This window comes from Miniopterus schreibersii, assembly GCF_964146895.1.
Source record: "Miniopterus schreibersii genome assembly, chromosome: 8".
Classification (NCBI taxonomy): domain Eukaryota; kingdom Metazoa; phylum Chordata; class Mammalia; order Chiroptera; family Miniopteridae; genus Miniopterus; species Miniopterus schreibersii.
The window spans coordinates 17,512,444-17,532,613 of NC_138109.1; the positions used below are offsets into that span (position 1 = coordinate 17,512,444).

General features: G+C 56.7%; 1 protein-coding gene across 5 annotated transcripts in view; it reads right to left on the reverse strand.

Annotated features, from left to right (window-relative positions):
* The window catches only part of COL16A1 (collagen type XVI alpha 1 chain), a 47,780-nt gene that overhangs the window by 2,335 nt on the left and 25,275 nt on the right, over positions 1-20,170 (reverse strand). For 4 of the 5 annotated variants that reach the window (XM_081144195.1, XM_081144193.1, XM_081144192.1 and 1 more), the window contains 26 exons: positions 19,521-19,574; positions 19,265-19,297; positions 17,064-17,180; positions 16,936-16,977; positions 16,756-16,842; positions 16,076-16,120; positions 15,122-15,166; positions 13,340-13,393; positions 12,810-12,863; positions 12,237-12,290; positions 10,720-10,764; positions 10,539-10,592; positions 10,184-10,219; positions 9,794-9,856; positions 7,387-7,458; positions 7,162-7,215; positions 6,295-6,339; positions 6,071-6,115; positions 5,737-5,790; positions 5,233-5,286; positions 3,136-3,186; positions 2,708-2,797; positions 2,192-2,227; positions 1,580-1,624; positions 495-683; positions 85-151 (listed from right to left, as the gene is read on the reverse strand). In XM_081144195.1, the coding sequence (XP_081000321.1) occupies positions 85-151; positions 495-683; positions 1,580-1,624; positions 2,192-2,227; positions 2,708-2,797; positions 3,136-3,186; positions 5,233-5,286; positions 5,737-5,790; positions 6,071-6,115; positions 6,295-6,339; positions 7,162-7,215; positions 7,387-7,458; positions 9,794-9,856; positions 10,184-10,219; positions 10,539-10,592; positions 10,720-10,764; positions 12,237-12,290; positions 12,810-12,863; positions 13,340-13,393; positions 15,122-15,166; positions 16,076-16,120; positions 16,756-16,842; positions 16,936-16,977; positions 17,064-17,180; positions 19,265-19,297; positions 19,521-19,574 (1,585 nt within the window). The remainder of the gene's footprint in view (positions 1-84; positions 152-494; positions 684-1,579; positions 1,625-2,191; positions 2,228-2,707; positions 2,798-3,135; positions 3,187-5,232; positions 5,287-5,736; positions 5,791-6,070; positions 6,116-6,294; positions 6,340-7,161; positions 7,216-7,386; positions 7,459-9,793; positions 9,857-10,183; positions 10,220-10,538; positions 10,593-10,719; positions 10,765-12,236; positions 12,291-12,809; positions 12,864-13,339; positions 13,394-15,121; positions 15,167-16,075; positions 16,121-16,755; positions 16,843-16,935; positions 16,978-17,063; positions 17,181-19,264; positions 19,298-19,520; positions 19,575-20,170) is intronic. The other variant, XM_081144194.1, reaches the window with a different exon arrangement.

Sequence of the window (20,170 nt, forward strand, 5' to 3'; positions counted from 1 at the left end):
TAAGGAAAAGGAGGCCAGGGCAGGGCAGAGGAGCAGCTTGGAAGGGCCAGCAGCACCCACTGCCACCTAGCAATTGCCAATTACCATCAAACATTTTAATGATCTCTTGTCTGATGAATCTCTTGATTTCATCGTAATTCACCATGTCTCCCTGAGGAAAGAGAAGAAAACCTGTCTCAGTTATGCTTCCAAGCCTGGTGCTCTCCCCCTGGGAATAGATTTTATGGAAATAAAGGATGGCGAAGGAAGCAAAGGTCCCAGGAGCCTCGCACAGGTACTTAATCCTACCCCCCTGGAAATGGTCCAAAACATTTGTGCATCAGTGCATTTTTCTGGGGAGAGGGCCCTCAACCCCCCACCCTCCCCACACAGTTAAGAGCCACTCGTATGGGAGTCATGCTGTTTCCTGCTGAATGTCAGTAGGAGGTTCTAAAATGGTCCATGCTCCACCCTGCACACCCAGACAATGTCTGTGGCTGCCAGCCTCCCCTTACCATGGAGCCAGGCACCCCGGGCAATCCAGGGTTCCCCACAGGCCCTGGAGATCCAGGATGGCCTCTCTCTCCTGCAGGACCTGGTGGTCCAACAGGCCCCATGGAGCCACTCTTGCCAGGCCCACCAGGCATGCCAGCTCTTCCCTTCTCTCCTGCCTGGCCCTTCTGGCCTGAAGGTCCTGGATCACCCTACAAGACAGGAAGTCACAGTCCAACACTGCCAAGTACTATCAAGTCTACCTCATGATGTCTTAGCATCTGCCCCTCTCCATTCTCCAACCAAGCCCCCAGGATCTCCCTTGGGACTGTGGCCACAGCATCCTGACAGGATGCCCACTTCACTGACCCCAGGCAGTCCTTCTAGAAGGCAGTTCTCATGGTGTTACTCCCTGCTTAGAACTTCTGGCAGTTCCCAGCTGCCCTCTGAATAAAGGTCTAATTCCTTGGCCAGGCATTCAGGACCATTCATGATATGGTTCTGATCCCATCTGCTCCAGCCTCATCTCCCTGCCCTTGCACGTCCCTCCAGACCTCAGGGACTTCCATTCTCTGACTTGACCACACCGCCTCAGTCCTCTTTGCCTGAATGCCCCTCCCTTCCTCTCTACCCATTGCACTCCGCCAACCCAGCCGAAATGTCCCTGTTTTTCTGTGCAGCCTCCCTGACTCCCAAGCTGAGCTGGGTGCTCTCCCCCTGATCCCACAGTGCTGTGTCTAATTTCCAGTAGAATCTGTGTAACTGGACTAAGTGAGCACCTATTGTTCAGAGGCCTCTGTTTACCCAAGGCAAGGACAGAGGCTGGGAATGGGAGCAAGATCAAGTGGATGCTTGTAGAATGAATGAACGAATCAACCAACCAATGAGTGAGTGAACTTGAAACATCCATCCCCCCAACCATAGCTCAGACCCCTGGGACAGCCCCATGCTGGAAGTGTTCAGAGATGAGGCTGCTCCAAGTTCTGCCCACTTTCCCCCTGTCCAGTGGCCTTCCTGCGTCTCCCCTCCATGGCTAAGATCATAGCTGGGAGCTAGGCTTAACCAACTCCTGAGCTTCTCCTCTCAAACCCAGCCTGTGTCCACTCACCTTGGGACCAGGCGGTCCATAGAGTCCCTGTTTTCCAGGGGGTCCCTAGAGGAAAGCAAAAGCCAGAAGTCAAGTCTGTGCAGCATCCCCAAGCCACCCAGGGAGGCACGTGCCGTGAAAGGACCACCTTCCACAGCCTTGGGCCCCTGCGCCGTGCCTGGCTGGGCTCTGTGTGAGAAACGATGACGGCCTTCCTGTTAACAGAAGGGCTGACAGATGGAAAGGAGACTAATGTCCCCTAGAGCATGGCCTTAGATGATTATGTTGGTTGGGTCCCTTGTTACAGACAAAAAGAGGTGAGAAGTCAGAATGAAGGGGACAATCTGTGGCATATTGAAGGGCCTGGCAAGAACTTGTGCCCAGGAAATGTTTGTTTGGAGTTTATTACTATTACTGTCTCTTTCTGACCAGGTACATGGTTTGAAAGACAGTGACAAACAAGTCTCACTCTCATCCCCATCTGCTAGTCCCCAACGCCTCTCCCAGAGCAACGAGGGCAGCAGTTTCCTACATATCTGTCCGGGGTGCCCTGCACAGGCAACGGTCCCTGACTGAACAGAGGGGTCAGGGTAAGGCGCCGGGCGGAAAAGGACAAGCCCAGCACAACAGTACCTCTTTGCCAGCCGCACCGTCCGCACCCGGCTCACCCTGGGAAGTAAGAGCAATAAAGATGTGATGAGCGGCCACCCAGCTTAGTGTCACATGCCTCACCTTGCCCACCGGGCATGCCCAGCCCCCATTCCACCAATGGGTCCTGCTCCTCCCCCTTCCCCTGGGACACTGTGGGCACAGCGTGGAAACTTAGACTTCCCCACACCCCTGCCTGTTCCCAAGCCCCACCCCGACAGCTCCAGGCTGTCCCCTGCCTGACGCCTCGCCCAGGGATCTCTACAGGGGGTGCTGGTGCATGGTCAGAGGCAGTGGCCTGGTGTGCAGCTGGCACAGTGCTGGCTGCTGAGCTTGTCCCTTCTTCCAAATATGTGATCCTCAGCACAAGCTCCACGCCACCGTCTTCCATGCACACAGCCTCTCCTTGCCTGGAGACCCCAGACATGCAGTGCTGCGCTCAACCAACAAAACCAACTGGCCCTTTCTTGGGGGGCTGTGCTTTAAGAGGTGCAGTCTTACCGGGGGGCCAGGGTGTCCAGGAGGGCCAGGTTGGCCTGGAAGGCCTGAAAGGCCCCTTTCTCCAGTGGCTCCCCGGTCTCCTTTCAGGCCCTAGAGGAAAGGAAAGAGTGTGGTGAGGGGGGAGGGGAGAAGGGAGAGGGAAAAGTGAACTCCGCATGGCCAGAGGCAGACGCTGTGTGCCAGGGACCCTGCCCCCAACCCCAGGAGCTGGTGCTTCCCGAACTTGAGACAAGGCCCTGGGATGGCATCCCTCTCCCAAGGCCTTTACCACATACCAGTTGGGGAGATCTCTGGAGGCAAGAGAGGATGACCGGGAAAGGAGAGGGATGGGGCAAACTGTTTCGCATCCCCCAGCTCCCTCTGAAAGGAGCCCACAGCAAGCAGGGCCAAGTTCCTGGGAGGGGGGATGAGGGGAGCCTGACACTCACCACTGCAGAAATCCCAGCTGGGCCTGGCTGGCCTGGAGGCCCCGGTGGTCCCTAAAGAGAGACAAAGGCAGTGGGTTGGAAAGAGTCTCCAGTGAGAAGGCCCCTGGGAGGTGTGGAGGGACCGACAGCAGAAACAAACCATAAACTTCATCCTAAATCTTCCTTCCTTTTGGGTCTTGTACTTGAGTTTCTGCCAGAAGATTTGTGCCTGAGCTGAGGCCTGGGGGTCCCTGAGCTCACTGGACCTTCATGCCTGCCGCACACTGAGCAGTACATCTGGGGCTGTGCTGAGGGGACGATCTGGGACCCAGAGCCAAGTGCAGACGGCAAAGGCCTGAGGGAGTTCCCTGTGCAGTCTGGGTGTCTTCTGGGCTCCCCACCTTCCTTCTGTATTGGGAACTGTGCAGCAGGGTGTGAGGGGCAGGGGCTCAGCACCAAGCCCAAGCCTCCCTGGTCTCCTGCCACTCTCCTACCGTGGGAGGACGAGACTCAGACACGAAGGAGTGCTCCTGCCTTGCCTGGGCTGGCCCTTGTCCAAATGCCCTTCCCCCATCTCCCCCCATCTTCAGCTGTGGCACTGCTCCAATGTCACCTCCCTGAACAGAGCCACACAGAGCTACCCAGGGCTCCAAGGGCCCTCAAGTCTCTCTCAGAGCACTTCCCTCCACAATCCCAGATGGAAAGTCTGGGGCACAGTCTCCGTCCTACTCATCTGCACTCTCCTGGACAGGAATGTCCAGCACTGGGACCAGCGCACAGCAGGGGGCTGGGCGGGATGGACAGAGGTGAGAAGAGGAGCCCTGTGTCCCTCTTGTCTCCAGCCCCTGAATGAGTCTCCAGGGGAGACACAATTCAGAGTGTATGACTCCTTCTTTCATCTGTAACATGAGGGGGGACTGAGCTAGACCTGCGGTCCCCAATCAGGGAGCTCTGGACCCCTTGAGCTCTATAAAAATAGTGATGAAGAACTGAGAGTTCTGTTTTTTGGTCATGAACTATTTTTAACATTTTCAAAAGCCTGTAGCTCTACAGCCAGCCACAGTAGGGCTGCAGTAAAAGGCCAGTGTGTTTATTCAATTTTCTCTAGAACCCCACCAGTGTGGCACCCTCACACTGATCAAAGGCTCCCAATGACAGTGCTCAAGGTTACTGATGAGTAAAGTAGACGGAAAATCCATTATTACTTAATAAATATTCTCTCCAAGTCGCCCTACCTCAGTAAATACACCACCCACTCGCTCAGCTACTCCACACAGGAGTCACCCTTGACCGCTATCTTTCTGCTGTTCCCTGCCTCCCACTCACGCAGGTCCTGAGCCAGTCCTCTGCCTCTAAACACAGGCCAGCTCTGTGCTCTGCTACCGGCTCCACCACCACCATCCACCCACCGCTGAAAAGCCTCCCAGTGACACTTCTGCTTCCATTTGTGCCCTACCCCTCTGCCACCCCAAGCCCATGGTCAGAGGTCCTCCACCATCTGCATCATGTCCTCTCCAAACTCAGCTTCCCCGTTCCCACTCACGCCCCTTGACCTCCACTCCAGCCATGCTGACCTTGAGCTCCCCAAATATACCAACCTCCCCCCGCCTCAGGCTCTTTCCATCACCTGCTCCTCCCACCCCCCGCCCCAGCCCTGAACTGGATGGTCTTCCCTCAGACTACTGGACAACTGGCTCCTTGTCAAAGATTCCCCTAAAGTCACCTCCCAGTCCCTCCCTGAGACATCACATGCCTTCTGAATTAATTTGTGTTTGTTGTGCCTGCATGGAAGTCAGAATCAGGGGACCATGTCTGTCTTCCTCACTACCTTAGCCCAATGCCTTGAACACTGCTTGGCATGGAGCAGGTGCTCAATAATTATTTGTTGAATAATTGAATGATTTTTGTTTGATAAGTAAATTTGAATGTACCCAGAAAATAAGAAAATGGCAAAAAGCCTGAGAACCACTGGACTGGGTGAGCCCACAGCCCCTTACAGCTCCACACGGCCAGGGCTGCTCCTGTGGTCAGTTCTTTCAGGTCATCACCAGCCTGCCTACCACCACCCAGCGCCAATAGAATCCTCACTCTATGGAGGCAGAGACAAAGTTTACTCACAGCGTGGCCAGGGGGGCCAGGCCTTCCCTGGGGTCCCATCGCACCAGGCTCACCCTGCAGGAGCCAGAAAAAAGAAGAAAAGACACAAAAACAGAATCACACACACAGGGCTGTTAGGTGGGAGAAGGCTGAGCAGAGCAGGTGGAACACCAGTGGTTTAAGAGCCCAGCTGAGCCCTGGCCTTCAGGCCTAAGCCTTCCAGGGCCCGAGGCACCAGCCCTGCCCATGAGTATTACTGGGACAAGAAAGCAGAGCCCCAGTCTGAGAAGTCCAAGTCCTGCCTTTTTAGGCTAGTGACCCAACAGCCTATAGAAAGGGGGACCAGTTACAACCTTTTAAGAGGAGGGAGAAAGTCAAGATATGCAGTGTTGGGCAAAACCTTCCCCCCAAGGCCGAGGAGGGAGGCGGCCACTTTGCCAGTGAGAAAGAGAAAGTGGCTGCATCCCGGATCAGCAGAGCCCAGGGGCTGTCTAAAGGCAGTGTGCACAGGCCCCCAGCCCTTACCTCAGCTCCAGGCCGGCCACTGCTGCCTGGGGGACCTGGATTTCCACAGTCACCCTAAAAAAGAGAGAGGCAACTGTGGCTCACCAGGCTGCCACTTGGCTCCCTGCACCCCAAGTTGATCCCACACCAGAGAGATCCAGCTACATGCCCCAGCTCTGGCCCAAGGCCCTGGCACTCTCAGGCGGGTAGATGGGAGAAGCTCTGGAGAAGCCCTGATCCAGTCGGCCAGCCACCAGTGGCCTCAGGAGGCTTGGATGCTGGGATGGCACCTCAGCCAAGGATCAGGTGGGATGTCCACTCTGACTGGGATGCCACATCTGCCTGGGGTCCTTACCTTTGGTCCTGGGAGGCCAGGATGTCCCGTTTTCCCCTTGAAACCCTGGAAAAAAAGCAGGAACTGCCACATCCCTTGCCTCAACCAGAGGCTCCCTATCCTCCTTCCTCAGGTTAAACAAATTAGACCAATCCTCGGAGGACCTGAGCTACCCCACACACCAAGGCAGAGCTGCACCTGCTCAGCTTTAGCACCTCCCAGCTCCTCCCTGCAGCTCCACTTACCGGGGGTCCCATGAGTCCGGGTGGGCCAGGGGAACCAGGGTCTCCCTAGGGAAAGAGACCAGGGGCATTGAGACTGGAGCGTTGTCCAGCTTGTACCCAACTCATTCACCAATGTTTTCTCCCTTCTCCAGACCCTTCCCCAACTGTCCAGGATGGAGGGAAGTCATATAGTTAAGAGGGAAGACTCCAAGCCAGGCTCAGTCTCTGACTGGCTGTGGCCCCTGCATGAGCCCCACCCCCTCTCTGGACCTGTTTTCCTGCTTTTGGGTTTAGAAGAGGGTTGACCTGCATGCTCTGCCCTTTGCCATGGCTCCATCCCTTTCAGACTCCCCAGCAAAATCAGACCCAAGGAACCAGGCTTGCTCAAGTCCTTCCATGTCCACAACCTGGTTCTTCCTGACACTAGCCTAATTGGGTGCCTTGGGTTAACCTATCCACTCAAAGCTGGGAACCTCGGTGCCAGCCAGTGGGAGCTGTGGACAGGGCCAGAGTCCAGGTTCCTTATGCCATTGTGACCACTTAGGCCCCGCTGTCTGTGCAGGCCCTGAGCCAGGCGCCCAGCACAAGTGGGGCCCCTAGGGGGTGCCAGTTTCCTTGGTGTCTATTTCTGGGTAGAAACTTACTTCACTGTCCTGCCTTTGGTAAGGCCTGGCTCATCCAAGCTGGCTAAGGCTACCAGGAGAACTGAGACAACCAGGGTCTCTGGGGTCATCAGGGAGGTGGGGTATGGAGAAAGGCAGACCGAGGGAAGGAGTGGGCACCCCTTGACAGAGGTGGGGGCCACTTCATTTCCTTCGGGGTTCCCTGGACTTTGGCTCTTGGAAAAGGAAGAAGGAAGGGGGTGCCCTCCCTGGCCCACCATCTCACCCTCAAGCCGGGCTTGCCGTCCTTCCCATCCAGACCATCCAGGCCGGCAGGGCCCTGGAAACAGCAGAAAGGCATTTCTACAGGCCTGAGCTGGAACCCTCCAGCCTCCCCACCCCTCACCCAACTCCCAGCCCTACCATATACACACGCACCCATACACATGCACACGCACACGCACACGCATATATAACTCACGCCTATCAGGCTAAGAGGGCATACACTCACCTGAATCCCGGGAGGTCCTGGTGGCCCAGGGGGACCAGGCATGCCTGATGGGCCTCGAATCCCTTCGCTGCCCTGGAAACAAGCCCCCCAACAGTCAGCAGGGCCTCATCCCATGCTGGAGACAAGGTCCTGGGCCACATGTTCGGTGACTACTGGAAGTCAGGGCAGCTGGCTTCTAACTCAGTTCTGTTCTCACCTAAGTAGATATATTCCACACACCGCTCCCCCAAGAGACTCTGTCTTCATCTCCAAAGCATTCCTCGCTACTCCATGAAGAAGCAACAGAGCCTATGAAGACCAGAATCTTCTCCAGGGTTGAACAGGGGCTGGCGTGGTGGGTGCTCAGTAGCATGTGCCAACTAAAGGCATTCAATTCCCATCAGTCCCCACAAGGAGCCAAGCACTATATAGCCTCTGATTCTCCCAGGTGAAAAAAGGGTCGCCCTGTCCTCAAGGAGTTCACAGTCCACTGAGGGTCACAGGCTCACAATGAGGCCAATGCAACAGTCCCTGTGCTCTGTGGGAATGAGAGGCCACGGGAGCTCAGAAGAGGCTCACTCTGGCCCGGTTAGGGAAAGTGTCACAGAAGTGTTACCAGATGCTGACTCAGGTTTGTGCAGGTGGAGAAGCAGGGAGCTTCAGAGAAGGATAGGATTTGGAAGTGGTTAGATGCCTGGCCCAGCCAAGGGTGTCCAGGGAGCCAGTGTGATGGGTGGGAGAGGAGGCTGGGGAAGTTAGAGCTTGGTTGGCTGTGGGCCCTGAACACTGTGCTTAACTTTATTGAAAGACCTGTGATTTTCAAACTGTACTTCTCAGAGTCCTGAGGGTTCCTGGAGGGCCTCTGAGCTAAGGGCACAAACTAGGGGCCCAGAGGATGGGCTCCAGGACCCCGTACCCTTGCCTTAGCCAGAGAAGCTCCACTTGTATCTGTTTTATAGACTGAGTGTCCACATGAGCTTCTGTGTGATAAAAAGACCTGAGAACTACAAAATAAAGTGAAAACCACTGCTACAGGCACTGGGGAGCCATTGAAGTTTCAAAGTAGGGGAGTGATAACAGATCTTTTGAATTAGTGTGTTTATGGGAGAAGGGGGTTAGGCAGGCAGCTCAGTGGGGAGGGCTGCTGCATTCCCCAGTGGGGAGAGGGTGGCTTCCCTAGAGCAGTGGCTATGGGGGTGGCCAAGGGGAAGGGACCCAGTTAGAAACCCCACAAAGGGGGTGGGTTAGGGGAGAGCTCTGGGTGGCTGTGCAATGCCACCAGCCACCAGGAGGGGTCAGCACAGCCCTAGAAAATGTCAGCTCCACAGGGAATGGGGAATGAGAACCCCTGGCCAGAGGTTTGGGATTGTCTGCAATGACCAGCCTAAGGTGAGCAGGCAGCCCTGGAGGATAAAGCAGGGCAGAGGGCTCTGGCAGGGGCTGCCACCAAGGTCCCTTAGAGAAAGGAAGGGAGGTGGGCCCACCACTGCCTCAACCATGGCTGGTAGGCACTGGTTCTGGGAAGCAGCCTGGGGGCTCTCCTGGGCTGGGAAGGAAGTCTCAGTTTTGCCCGTAACTGGCTATGTGACCCTGGGATGTCCTTGCCTCTCTGGGCCTCATTTCCTTACCAGAACACTGAATAGTTAGACCAAAGTAGCCCTTCTATAAGTCATTCCAGCTGTGTGGGCTTCCAAAGAAAAGAAGCTCCCCACCAGGGTACAGGCCTCCTGCCCCTCCCTCTGGGCAATGACCCCCTTGCTCCAAGCTCAGTCAATCTTGGGGACTCCTTACACCACCCAGCTGTCACATCTTAGAAGCCCAGAAATTGGGCTGAGACAGGGATGTCAACTCCCCAGACCAGGGTAGTTTAGCAAGCCAAACCCGGGGGCAGCCAGAGTGGGGCTCCCCCCTGTAACTCCCGCCTGATGAGTCACTCTCTGTACCCTTGGGGACACCTCCAGGTTAATTTCTTCCAGCTACTGTCAGACCCAGAAGGCAAATGCCCAGAGCTCTCCTTGCTGTGGGGCTTCTAGGGCTCCCAGTGTCCGCACACTTCCTCCTTCCCTCAACTCCCCACCTTCCCCCTTAGGAAATTAAGCTGGCCTAGGCCGGCCTGTCACATCCTAGTCACTCACCTCTCACTACACCCCTCTGCCTCCTCCCCATCCATCCTCTCCCATCAGGCAGGGACCTCAGCTGCAGAGGCTGGCAGGTGTCCTGGGCCCTTCCCTAGGAGCCCACTGGTTTGCCCTGAGGCCCTATTACTAGTATGGGAGTTGCTAGGGCCATTGTGGAGGTCCTTTCCCCACCCTGGATGTAACTGAAGCAGTTACTGAATTTCCAAAGGCTTGATGCTGGAGGTGAAACAAGGGTGTGGGAGCTGAATGACTCAGATTTGTGACTGTGGCCAACTTGGGGTCCTGCTTACCTTTTCCGCTTGGGGGCCGGGTGGGCCAGGTGCTCCTGCTTTGCCTGGGAATCCAGGGGGACCCTATGTCAACAAAAGAGCAGGCAGGAATGAACATGGGGCTGGAGGGGGAGCTCCCTCCTTCTTCCTATTGCGTGTGCTTCACTGCTGTTGATGCTTTCTAGAAACACCACCCAGGAGTATGAGTCCGGCTGGCCTGCTAGGCTGGGGCCCACCCAGGAGGCCCTGCTCTCCAGGTCCTGGCTGCTGGACTCAGGCCTGGCCACCCAGGTTGTTCCCCCCGAGCCTCTTCCCTCCCCTCATAGGCCCATCTAGCCAAGCCTGGCCCAGTCAGCTTGCCCCTTCCAGATGGAATCACATCAGACAGAGCTGGTTTGTGTCTTCACTTACCGGCGGGCCTGGAAAGCCTGGCTGGCCTTGAAACCCCTGCAGGAGGAAGCAAAGGCCAGTTCACTGTGCCATCCCTACTCTCCTACCTGGCCATCCAGGTAGAAGTGACAGGGTGATGTTGCTTCTAGACATGGACCTTGCCCTCCACTCTGCCCCAGATGGCCAGCAATTGAGGCTCTGGGCATGAGGTGGGAGGTTACAACTCAAGATGATGGGGGCTGGGAGGCTACAGCTGGTCACCCCTCCACCCTTGAAGGTGACCACCAAGGAGAGGACCCAGCCTCTTTCTTGCTTCCCCCCCAGCCATCCACTGTGGTCAGAACAGCTAGTTAGCCAGGTCCTAGTTGCCACTCACCTGGTCACCCTTCTCACCCGAGTTCCCTTGGGGTCCTCGCTCTCCTCGGGGACCCTGTCACCACAGAGAACAATGCAGCAGGAACTCAATCTTCCTGCCCTCAGATCCCAGGGCAGGACCAGGACCAGGACCAGGACCAGGGGTCCCCATGTCCACATCTCTCTGACCTTCCCTTACTCACCGCCGGGCCTGGGGGACCTGGGAGGCCTTCAGATCCTGGTGGGCCCTTGGTACACAAAGGAGCAAAATCAGTAACTCTGACTGGAGTGGGCAATCGGGGGATGGGGCAGGGAACGAGACATGGAGCAGAGGCAGGGGATGTAGTGGGAGACCCCTCTAAGCTGGCAGGACCCCTCCCCCTGGTCTGTTCAGGCTTCCCCTCTCATCTGAGCTAGTGGATTATACTCTTAACTAGTCTTGCCCCTTCCTGGCTCACTCCAAGCCAGCCAGCAACAGGCTTCCATCTTCTCCAACACTTGGATTATACACTCTTGCTTCACAACCTCCCATGGCTCCCCTCTGCCGAGTGAATGAGGAGCACGCTTTCCACCAATATTGGTTTTGAGGCATTCTGGGGTCTGGAACCAGCCACCCCTTCCCCTTCACTTCCCTCTCCCTTGCTTACCTCCTGCTTGCTTGGCCAGCCAGCTGTCCCTTAACCACACTGCACATTCACACCCTGGGCCTTTGCATGCTGTACCCACTACCTACAATGCCCCCTATTCCCAGGTCCCTTCCAGGTCTCTTGAATCATTAGATTATTAGATGGTCAAAGCTGTTCCTTCAGAGCCCCCAGCCATGGCCTCTCCCTCTGGGATTGCCCAGGACAGACAACCATGTGTCCCCCAGCCCAGCTCCATTCGGGGCCTCCCTGACCCTGCATGTGGCAGCACCTGCACACCGCTCCAGCCCTCACCTATTTCCTCCACCCGTCTCATCTCAGAATCTGTTTATTCATCTGCTATCGTCCCCTCCCCCTGGGATGTGAGCTCCACGAAGGCCAGGGACACGGCATCCTCAGGCCGTGGCGCCCACAAGAAATAGCTGTTATTGAACAAATGCGGTGTGGTCGGCTGCGCCCGCCGAGGCCTCACTGACATGTGTGAGCAGGAGGGGAAGACTAAGGTTTGGGAGGTTTATCAGACTGAGGTTCAAATGCAGACTTCACCCTAACTCACTAACTAGCCGCGGGACCTTGGGTGAGCCATGTCACCTCTGAGCCTCAGTGTCCTCATCTGACAACAGCCCAGCTCCTGTACTCAGCGAGGGCCTGGCTCTGCAAAGAGTGGCTCTGGGCTCGCAGGCGGGGGTGGGAGGACTGACCAGGTGGCCGAACTGGGTCTAGATCCCAGGTCTGGGCCTTTCAGGCCCACCCCTGTCAGCCTGCCTTTGCTGGGGTGGGGGTGGGAAGGGGGTCTCCTGCCAGCTGACTCCTGGCCCCCCTCCCCTTGGCAGCCCGGGCCATTGGCTCCATGAATCCTGCTGGGATTCTCCTCACTGCTCTGGCCTCCGCAGCCACCAGCCTGGCCGACTGCTTGAGATGCAGCAGGAGTGACTCAGGGGGCAGGGAAGCAGGGGTCATGCCCCACCCTCACAGGCTTCTGGGAAAATCTCTAGTGGTGGTGGAGGCCACGGGCAGGGCCGGCTCTCTTTGAAGCCCCGCTCCCACCCACACGCTGAGCTGCGACTCAGACTCACCGATTCTCCCTTCTCTCCCGAGGGCCCAGCGTAGCCACGCTCTCCCTTGATGCCCTGATGAGCAAGCAGAGAGAGAGGGTGGAATGAGGCCCGTGGCCTGCTGTCATGGTGTTAATGCGAGGGGTGGAGACCGCAGCTGGTACACAGACAGCAGGGGGAGGAGAGAGGTGGGCTGTGCCTCACCTGCCACTGCGGCCCTCAGTGGAAAGGGGGGACATGCCCACCCAGCAGGCCTCTGTGTCGGGTGACACCTCAGTGCTGTCTCTCCAACTCTCTCAACCTCCCTCCCCCTGGGAAGCAGATCTGTCTTGCTGGTCTTGGCCTCCAGGGGTACTCTAAGAGTCTGGCCCTCAATGTGCAGTGACTGCAGTGGGCCCTCCCAAGTAAAGTGGGGGGACCAAGCCATCCCACCAAGGGGGTTTCCATCAGGGGCTGTGCATGGATGGCCCAGCAGAGGCACAGGCTGAAATGCTTAGAAAGGAAGGAATCTGCTGAGGGAGGTCCATCCCTGGTCCTGTCCTGACCACCACCCCAAGGGTCCAGCACCCCCAGAGCCAGGGTCCCCTTACTCACAGGCAGTCCCGGTGGGCCCATGGAACCTGGGTAGCCAGGCTGCCCTGGAGGGCCCTGCAAAGAAAGGTAGACATGATCAGCCCCCTAACATTTCTGCTCCCCCTTCCTGGGCAAAAGGGTGGCCAAAGCCAGAATACCTGGAGCTACCACTCAGCAGGCACCCACCCCAAGGCCCTGGGAGCTGACCAGAGGAGAAGGCCCAAGGCAGGGGCTGATGAGGACCAGGGACGAGGGTAGGGGGACCTGCTGAGTGCTACAGGAAGAGGGAGGGAGAAAAGCCCCCGGGACATTGGTGGAAGCCAGGGGACAGGGGTGTTTGCCCCTTACAGGGAGTTGGGTACATGGAGATTGGCCTCCTTTGATCCTGAGGTGGTGTGAAGATCCCCATACTGAGGGAATCAGGACCGAGGGGCAGAGAGTTTCAAAAGTAGGGGTCCATCTCCCATCTTCCACACAGCAGCCACCCTGCGGCCCAAGCCATGTGCCCAGGGCTCCCCATCTATCTCCATCCCTTGCCGGCCTCCTCTTACCGGTTCCCCCTTGTCTCCTGTCAGGCCCCTGAGGCCGCGCTCTCCTTGAAGACCCTTGGAGAGAAAAATCATAAGAAATTGCAGGAAAGGACATTCCCCACCCAGCCCCTAACTCCTGCCCCCTGTCCCACAGCCCTCTGTTTCTGTTCCAGGCAAAGGTGGGGGTTGTTGGTGGCCCCCTAGGATCCCCAGCAAGGTGTCCATAGGGCGTGTGCCCTAGAAGGGTAACTGTTGGAGGTATAAACTCCCATACATGGGTGCCTCTCAGAAACATACCCCCCAAGACAGGTAGCTACAGCAATATGTCCCCTAAGTTGGTGACTCCCAGAGATTACCTCTCAGGTAACTATCATTGGTGTGCCCTATTGTGTAGTAACTTGTCTGGGGTGTACCTTTAGGAGGGTGACACATATGTGCTCCCCCTGTGGTGGCAACTGTTAGGAGAGGTGTCCCTAGAGTGATGCTCCCACCAAAATGTATCACCGGATACCCAACACTTACCTGTGCAAGTCTTTCCCCTCCCCCAGTCAAAATCACCTTCTTTTGGGGACACAGGGGAGAGATATGGGAAGGCTCCCTTCAGAGCAGTCCCTATCACTTTTCACTTTTCGGGGTGGAAAGGGATCTCAGTGTCAATCAAAGCCAGAGTCCCCACCCTACTCCCCGCTCTGCCCCTCCCACATTCACCTCACCATCCAGGGGCCGTCTGCCCCTTCTCCCTCATGCCCACAAGAGACGGCGCCCAAACCTTTCCACAACACAAGACAGATGGCTAGACGGACAGATGGCCCCTTCACCCAAGCAAGCAGAAACAGACAAGGCCCGGCCAGGATGAGGGTGTGGGGACAGATGGAACTGTGGCAAGGAGGGGCCCTGCTCCCTGGGCCTTCGTCACCAGGCCTGGGAGGAGTGGAGCCAGGCCCCAGGAGCACAAAATCTGACAAACAAGAGGTTAGTGTCCATGACCCAGGAGGGAGCAACAGTGAGGATGGAGATGATTTAAACACACTTGTGATGATGATGAAGGCAGAGCAATTAACGACACCTGGCAGAAGGAGCAGACCAAGATGTCGGGAACAGAGGGGCAGGGCCCCATGACACTCGGAAACCCCACTGGCTGGCATCACGTGCCCAGCCTCAGAGCAGACTGGGACTGGAGCCAAGAAAGAGGAAGGAAAGAGGAGGAAGCTGAGACTTTCCTCCAGGACGGTGGGAAAGGTGTAGGCATTGTCACCTTTTGGTCCCTGGGTGCCTCTGGACAGCCTTGCCAAGCAGCAGGGCAGCAAACCTGTGCCAGCCTGCAATGTGAAGCCCTAAAGCTTTGGCATCTCTGCCAGGCTCGGTGCCAGGTGCCTGGCAGGGCCCCAAGAACGACTTTCAGCAAATCTCAGTCAACACCAAAGGTGGGAGAAGCAGGAGGCAGAAATGAGAAGGGAGGAAAAGAGGCCCCTAGAGGCACCAGCTTAAAATAAGAAGGTAAAATAGCTCCAGAGGACCTATGGGGAGTGATGTGCGATTGTGGGGAGGGAAAGGGGAAGTGGAAGGGGTGCAGAGAAGGAAAGCAGGAGAAGTGGGAGAGGGGAAATGAAAAGAAGGCAGAGACTGGGAGGGTGTCCAAGCTGCTGGGACCTCAAGGAACCTGTGTCGTTAGCTACCATGCCTGCGGGCGGACAAGGACGAACACGGAGGGTGGAGGTGAGGGCACGGCAGCAAAGGAGACAAGCAAAAGCCACAGAGACCTGGCTGGGGGGGAAGGGAGGTCGAGCAGCGCTAGGTTCTTACAGGCAATCCGGGGGAGCCAACGGCACCAGGAAAACCTGGGGGGCCCTGGGGGGAGAAACAGGCAGGTCACATCTCACAAGCACAGCCTCTCTGGGGCACAGTCAGGGGCTGAGGGGTCATGGGAGAGGTCACGGGACTATTTCGAGGCAGCTGGAAAAGATGCTCATTGGAAATCTTGGCCCAGAGACATGTGTTCCTCCCCTTGGCTCCAGGAAGAATGGCTCTGCCATCAGCAGAGATGCGGACAGGCCCCCAGAGTCAAGCAGCCCTTCCCAAGTCTTCCCGAGTCTAGCTGAACCCCCTTGCTGGAGTGGAAGCTCCGCACGCCGGGGACCTGACCTCCAAAGGCCCCTCAGATAGCTCCCGCCAGCCATATGTTTTCTCCAAAGAACGCATTTTCAGTTCTTCCAGTCTTTTCTAGTCACTTCTATTCTCCTGCCATATCAACACCATAGAGAACTCCAGGGAGGAGGCCCCCGGTCTGGCCTATGTAGACTTGTCCTTGGGATGGCCCTACGGAGCGGTGGAGGGCAGCTCCATCTCAGCCTCTGGCCCCTGTAGGGACTGGTGTCACGGGGGCACAGAGAGATCTGACCAGGTCGCCACATGCTTTCCTGGCTGCCAAGACCATGAACCAGAAGACTAGGCCCGCCTGCCCAGGGCAGCCTGGATCCCTTGTGCAAAACACAGCAGGGACATGGATGGGGAAACACGGATGCACCCCCGAGGGCCTCCTCAAAGCAAGACCACAGGCACAGCAGGCCAGTTCCCAGGGGCCCGGTGGTGGGAGTCCACGGTCCCCACAGACGCTCCGGCACGAGAAAGGAGTGGGCAGTGGCAGTTTCCTCTGTCTGCCCTGCCCAGCTTCCTGGAGACAAGGCAGCAGAATGGTGTCCAAGCACTAGGACCACTCTGAGAGCTTCTCAAGCAAACCAGGAAACCGCAGATACTTACAATAGGGCCTGGAGGACCTGGGGAGCCCCTAGTGCCAGGTGGACCCTGCAAAGGAAGCCAAGGGAAATGGGTGAAGAGGCTCAGGCCCATGGAGCCTGGGGTCTCAGTGGCCCTCCTCCTGGCTCACCACAATCAGAGCATACAGGCAGCTGATGCCAAAGCAGGATGTTAAAGCTGACGCTAAACCTTTCATTCAGTTCATTCAATCATCCAACAAACATTTATTGAGCAGCTACTTTGTACCAGGCACTGGCCTAGGTGCTGGGGATGCGGCAATAAACAAAACACAAAAATCCGAGCCTCATGGTGCTTACACTCTAGGGGAGCGGTGGACAGTAATAAATAGAACAGGGTATGGCACAGGGTTGGTGTTCAGTCAATACCTATGGGATGTTCTTAAATGAAGGAAATACACAGTGTGTCAGACAGTGATGAGTGTGGTGAGACAGAAGCAGCTAGGCTGGGAGAGAGAGTGTCCCACGGACCGAGAGCAGAGAGGAGGCCAGTGTGCGAGGAGAGCAGATGAGGTCAGAGCAGAGAGAGTACCGCTGACCTAAGGCCTCAGAGGACTCCCAAGAGACAGGGAGCCACTGGAGGGCCCAAGAAGACATTTGGCAGGAATGAAAATGCCCTCCGGCACTAAGGGCCACTGTGCAGATGAGGGCCCAGCCCCATCTTACCTCTTCTCCTCTCTGGCCCGGCAGACCCGGAGGACCGGGCAGACCGGGGCTCCCAGGACAGCCCGGATCTCCCTCAATGTTGTCTCCCTGGAGTGGACAGAGATGGTGGGAGTGAGCAGGCGGGGCCGCTCCCTGTGGGGCTCAGGGTGGGGGGTGAGGAGAAGGTGACGGCCCACTCACCCGGGCCTCCTCAGCTCTGGGGCGCTCCCTCTCTGTGAAGCACTGTGGGGGACAATGAGAGTCTCTGTCAGGTGAGGCCACCCAGAGCTCTCCCTGCACCAAGGCCACCCCTGAGCCAAGCCTCCTACCCGGGCACAGTTGTCAAGGCCTGGCACGCCGGGGATGCCCTGGTCTCCCTTCTCTCCTTTCTGCAGGAGGGCCGCTGGGCGGGCCTTCTGCCCCTGGACACAGTCCCCGCAGATGCTCTGAGGAGGGAAAGAAGAGGGCAGTGGGGCATGGGCCTGGGCCAGTCAGGAGGGGCCAAATGGAAGAACACCGCCCCCCCCCCGCCCCCGGCTAAACTCAGCCAGGACACTGCCTGACAGGCAGTCCTCCACCCACACTCTCCTTCCCAGCCACATCCCTGTGGCAGCTTTGCTCCATGCTCGTGGGACCCAATCCCAACACCGACTTTGAGTTTCCTCCAGGAAGAAGCTCTGGTGGGGCCCCGCCAAAGCCACTTTCCAGACAGGCGTGTGGGAGGAGCAGAGGGGCCCACAGAGGGACCATCTGTCCCTGCTGTTCCTGCAACCTGCACCCGCTGTGAGGACATGCACGAGGATTCAGACTGAAAAGGCCGACTCCAAACAGCTTCTCCAGGAGCAAAGGGAGCAGCTGCAGGAGCAGCCAGGCCTTTTGCAGACACCCTCTGGGATGCAGGCTGCCCTCTGTCCCCCAATAGATCCCGACCGCCATAGACTCCAGGTTTGCTGGGCCTGACAGTTTTTCCGGCAAGAAGGTCCTCCTTGTACTGGGGGCTTTAACCTCTTGGGGTCACAGAGCCCTCTGAGAGTTTGATGGAAGCCACAAGTACTCTTCCCAGAAAAATAAAACCCACTAGTGAAAAGTGGGCTCCAATTTTAGAGGCCCAGGGAGCCTGGAGTCTATGCATAGCCTGGGGGGTCCGTGGACCCCTAGGCAGGGGACCCTGCTCCACCTTTACTGTTCACTGCAAAGCCCAATGATAATAGGTGTCATCTACTCAGCACCCATATGCCAGTAATCGTAATAGGCCTTTGCAGTTATCACACTCAATCCTGACAGCACGAGGCAGGTCATCTAATAAGCAATGTGGAGATAAGAAAGCTGACACTCAAAGAGACAGCGTGACTTGTCTAAGGTATAGGGGAGCCTGGACTAAACCCTGGTCTGTCTGAGGCCCGAGCTGGTTCTTGGTCCACAGCCCCAGGCTTCCTCTGCGCTATGGGTGCATGTGGTAGCGGGGCTCCTGGTCAGCACCCTCTGGGGTGCCATCTGACTTCCCTCCAGAAAACTGTTTAGGGCCCTCTGTAGAGCACCTGGTTAAGAAACCATCAGATGAAATGTTACACAGAGAAATGTTAAATCCTACATGAGCTGCACAATCACGTGCCCAGGGGCAGGACCTGGGGGAACCCCAGATGGCTGGAAGCCTAGAGGAGGAAAGCTGCGGTTTCATTGCCACAACCCCACTGTGATCCAACACATAGCTGCTGCCAGGTTAACCTGGCCTCGGGCTGCTCCTGGAGACATCTGCTGTCTAGAGCAGGGCGGGGCCAGCACTCCCCATGACCAGGACCCAGTGGGGTAGTGGGACTAGATAGTATAAGAAGGGGATGGCCAGGACAGGGGGTTCTGGTGGCCAAAGCTTGGGAGGAACCCTGAGGATATCAAGCCAGAGGAGAGAAGGGTTCAGGTCTCATCTCCAGAGGTGACTGAGCAAAGGAGGGCTGTCACCATTGGTTCTCAAGGGGAACCTCTGCCCAGTTGGAGAGGCCAGACCAAGCCACAGTCCTTGGGTGTGACCTTGACACTGTCTGCTGGCCCTGGCACAGGTCGACTCTCCTACCAGGACCCAAGTCCACTTGTATCACTAGAATTGATTCTTGAATCCCATCTCCTCCCTGGATTCTTTCTGCATTGACCAGAGGACGGCTGAAGCCTTCTTCCAGGCCCCCACCCAGTCTTATCTTAGAATGTAACCTTGGTAGGCAGGCCCAGCAATCCTACCAGTGAGCTTTTACCCTCCCTGCTCTGCTCTGGATGCTGCTGGGCTCTGCCCTGGCATGACCAGGGTGGTAGCAGGCTTTAGGGTTGGAACTGCCAACAGCATCCACCACATGGGTAACTTCTCAGTGTTCCTTCAAACAGTCATTTGGCAGGTATTGACTGAGGGTCTATTAGGAGCCAGGCACCAAGCTAGGCCTCACAGACATGCTTGGAAGACAGACATATTGCCCACAAACAACTTCATCAGCAGCGCTCTCTGCCACCCCCTCCAGTGCCTAATCCCTCCCTCTTACCCTCTTACCTGAAGGAGGTGCTGTTCAATGGGTAAGGATCCCTGCAAGAGATAGACATGAGGACTAAGGCAGGGGCAGGGAAGGAGGAATGAGACTTATGGCATTAGGTAGAGCCTTGGGAAGCCACTTGCCATCCAGGCTTCTCCCAGTTTTGGAAGAGGAGAGAAGAGGGATCCCCACTGCAGCTCAGGGAGCTGGCCTGGCAAGCTCAGCCCTGGGAGGGGCGGGGAGGCAGCTGGACAGAGGGTCCTGGCAGGTACCTACCAGTTCTGCAGTTAGCCCAGGTTGTCCTGGCAAACCATTGTGTCCAGGCACTCCCTGCAGCCAAGAAGAGATGCGAGTGAGTGGGTTCCGTTCTCTAGCGGGGGACACCCTGCTTCATTCCCTCCATACTTTCTGCTTCTTCCCCTCATCCTACAGAGCTGAGCCCATATTCTTAGTGCAAATCCCAAGACCCTTTGTAGGAAAAACTGAGGAGGCCCAGCGGGGTGACTCCCCAAACCAGTCCAACAGGGTGTTTTCTCCCCATGTTACAGGAAGTCAGAAATTAGGCAGAGGGTCTTCTATATAGTAACTATTTGTTCTTTCTGTGCTAAGCCCTTTTCCTATATTTTCTCATTGAAGCATCACAATTCTATCGGTGAGCTAGGTGTTATCTCCATCTTAAAAACAGAAAAAAAGAATCCAGAGATGGTGAGTAACTGGCCGAGGTCACAGGACAAGCAAGGCACAGAGGTGAGATTCCGAGTGAGGACCACTGACTTAACTCCTCTCTCAACCACTATTTCAGCAACATTCCTCAAAAGACACTCCCCAGAACATCCTTATACACACAAGGTGAAGGCTGGGGAATCTGACCTAGCTAGTTACAAATTCCCACTACCTGTATAACTTTTGGCAGGTTACTTGGGGGG